Source organism: Rhamphochromis sp. 'chilingali', assembly GCF_963969265.1.
Source record: "Rhamphochromis sp. 'chilingali' genome assembly, chromosome: 17".
NCBI classification, from domain to species: domain Eukaryota; kingdom Metazoa; phylum Chordata; class Actinopteri; order Cichliformes; family Cichlidae; genus Rhamphochromis; species Rhamphochromis sp. 'chilingali'.
Window position 1 is genome coordinate 16,667,374 of NC_137944.1, and position 2,502 is coordinate 16,669,875.

Genomic DNA, 2,502 nt, shown 5'->3' on the forward strand with positions numbered 1-2,502 from the left:
TATTATATATTGTACATATATTTATTAGTTTCAGATGTAGCCATTCTTGTATTTTGCTTGTTTACATTATTGTATTTTGCACAACTCTGTTGCTTGTGAAGCTCGCACACAAGAATTTCACTCACATGTGCTGTACCAATGTACCTGCACATGTGATGTGACAATAAAAGTGATTTGATTTGATTTGATTTGATAATTTGGTGACCTGCAGAGAAGGTCTGAATTCAACAAGATATGAGCAGATGCTTTACAAACTAATTTCCTTGAGAGCCTAAAGCTGGTATAAAAAGTAAATTGGTGAGTTGAACTAATCAGTTTCATCACTCTAAATATAAATTCATGTCTCTTATCCTTGATGTATATCCTAACATTGACCATGAACACCACAGCCTGCAGTGGAGCAGCCCAGCACAGTTCATCACTAAAAATAACACGTTTCTACAGTTTGTTTTTCAAGACACTTCAGAAGAACATAGTTCAGCAGCATATCATGTTCAGATAAGCGAGCCGTCAGATGTCTTATTTTCTTGTTACTTATAAAGTGTCTCTGTCAGTGGACTCAACACCAGGCTGCAGTACACAACAAATTAACTCATTCCCAGTAATACACGTTCATCTGTCTATCAGACTGAGTTGCTCATTAACTGAAGGAACCAGAACAAAGTTCTGCATCGTTCCAACCCAAATAGTGCAGATTAAAAGTATTTTTCAGTTTCTAAGGGCAGTTTATCCGTGTTGCACAAACAGAAGCTAAATTGAGAGAACACTGGTAATCATTCCACTTCTTTAAGTTTGAATAGTTAGTGTGACCACAGTGTTCATTTGTTCCTGCGTTGTCTGGTTGTCCTGCATGCCAGTAGACGAAACTCACTGCACAACCATCAGACCACATCCATCTGCCTTCTTTATGGAGGTCACTCAGTCCAATCCAGGTCCATCCCTCAGCATGGTCAAAGTTCTTAATCAAAGATTTAACAAACTCCTCTTCCTCCTGGCTGTGGATAGACACCAGGTTGGCTCGCTGTGACACACAGTAGAGCTCTGCATCAGCCCAGCTCATGTGTGTGGCCACATATTTGTAGCAGCGGCCATTGAAGCTGTACCAGAACATGGGACAGCTTTCTTGCAGTAGTTGAACTCTGTGGTCATCTGAAGAAGACACAGCAGTCAGAACTTAATGAAAAAGCAGGAATGAAAGGGATCAGGTTTTTGTCAGTGTGACAGACTTTTTTCTTTGGGATTCTTCAGAGACGGCACATCAGACAAGCATGTCTGCACAGTTGACACTGTGAAAGTTAAAGCATGCAGAGAAGTAAGCTGCTCTTATTGTGTTTACCAGCAAGTATTTATCATAACTCTGTGTTATAGTAAAACTAGTGCTGTCAGCGTTAATCTCATTAAAATGACTTTAACGCCATAGCCGCATCAACGCGGGAAGGTGCAAGGTGTCAAAGCCTCAGCACAGTTAGCTCGTTAATGCATTAGTGTCGTCCAGCCCCACAGATGGGGCGATCCGTGATAACTTGCTAACGGAGATTAGCCGCGTTAAAGCGGTTATGGCTTTAATGTCACTTTAACGAGATTAACAAGAGTAGAACCCATCTGATGTTGGGAATTTTGTAGAATTTTGTATCATTGACTCTCCTTAAATAGAGACATCAGAAATATGCACAACATGTTCTCGAAGTGAAATAAAAAAGACATAAATAAAGGGAAAAGTAGAGAAAAGAGCAGTCAGAATATGAGACAGTTACCAAGTTGGAGCTTCACTTCATTTTCATCAGACGGAGACTCAGAAGGAGCACCCAGAGCCAGACTGAACAGGAAGAGGAGCAAGATCATGTTGGAGCTTTAAGTCTCAAAGTGTGATGAGGAGCTGCTGACGCTTCTTTGTACAGGATGTTCAGATTTCTGCAGAGTTGAAGCTGCTTTCTTTTATAGCTGAGCAGAGCGAGATTTCACTGCTGGTGTGACATCATTGGCCACATGGACCAAAGCTTTCCACTGTACACAATAACAATAAACATAAGCCAGAAAAAAACATCACATGCCAAAAAGTTAATAGTTGTTGAACAGTCACGTTTTCTTGGTACTTCCAGGAGAACGTGGCTGTTTTTGCTGTAATTCTATATTTATGGTTTGTTCAAAGGCCTTTTCAGCATAATGATTAAAGAAAGAGGACAGTTGTAACAGGAAGGGGCAAGCAGAGCTGCTCTCATAAATAAAGACAGAACATTCACACACGCTCATACTTCAGTTGATGCATAAGGCAGCAACTTGGGGTTATTATGTTGGCCAAGGATATTTAGCACGTGGACTGGAGCAGCCAGGGATCAAACTAGACCCTTCCAATTAGTAAATCAACACCTGCTCCACCACCTGAGCTACAGCCACCCAAAGTGGCTATATGTATATAAAATTCCCACTTGCCCCTGTTATGTCCGACTGTTATCTGCTGACCTACACTTTTCTAATGTTCATGGCTCTTTGTGAATTTAGCCA

At 40.9% G+C, this 2,502-nt stretch overlaps 1 protein-coding gene across 1 annotated transcript; it reads right to left on the bottom strand.

Moving 5' to 3' along the window:
• Window positions 1–526: 526 nt before the first annotated feature.
• LOC308385016 (lactose-binding lectin l-2-like) lies at window positions 527–1,889 on the bottom strand. The gene is made up of 2 exons (XM_080863730.1): window positions 1,755–1,889; window positions 527–1,149 (listed from the first exon to the last, which is right to left on the bottom strand). Exons 1-2 carry the CDS (start codon window positions 1,840–1,842, stop codon window positions 716–718), a joined length of 522 nt encoding a protein of 173 aa, XP_080719856.1. The 5' UTR covers window positions 1,843–1,889; the 3' UTR covers window positions 527–715.
• Between the last annotated feature and the right edge of the window lie 613 nt (window positions 1,890–2,502).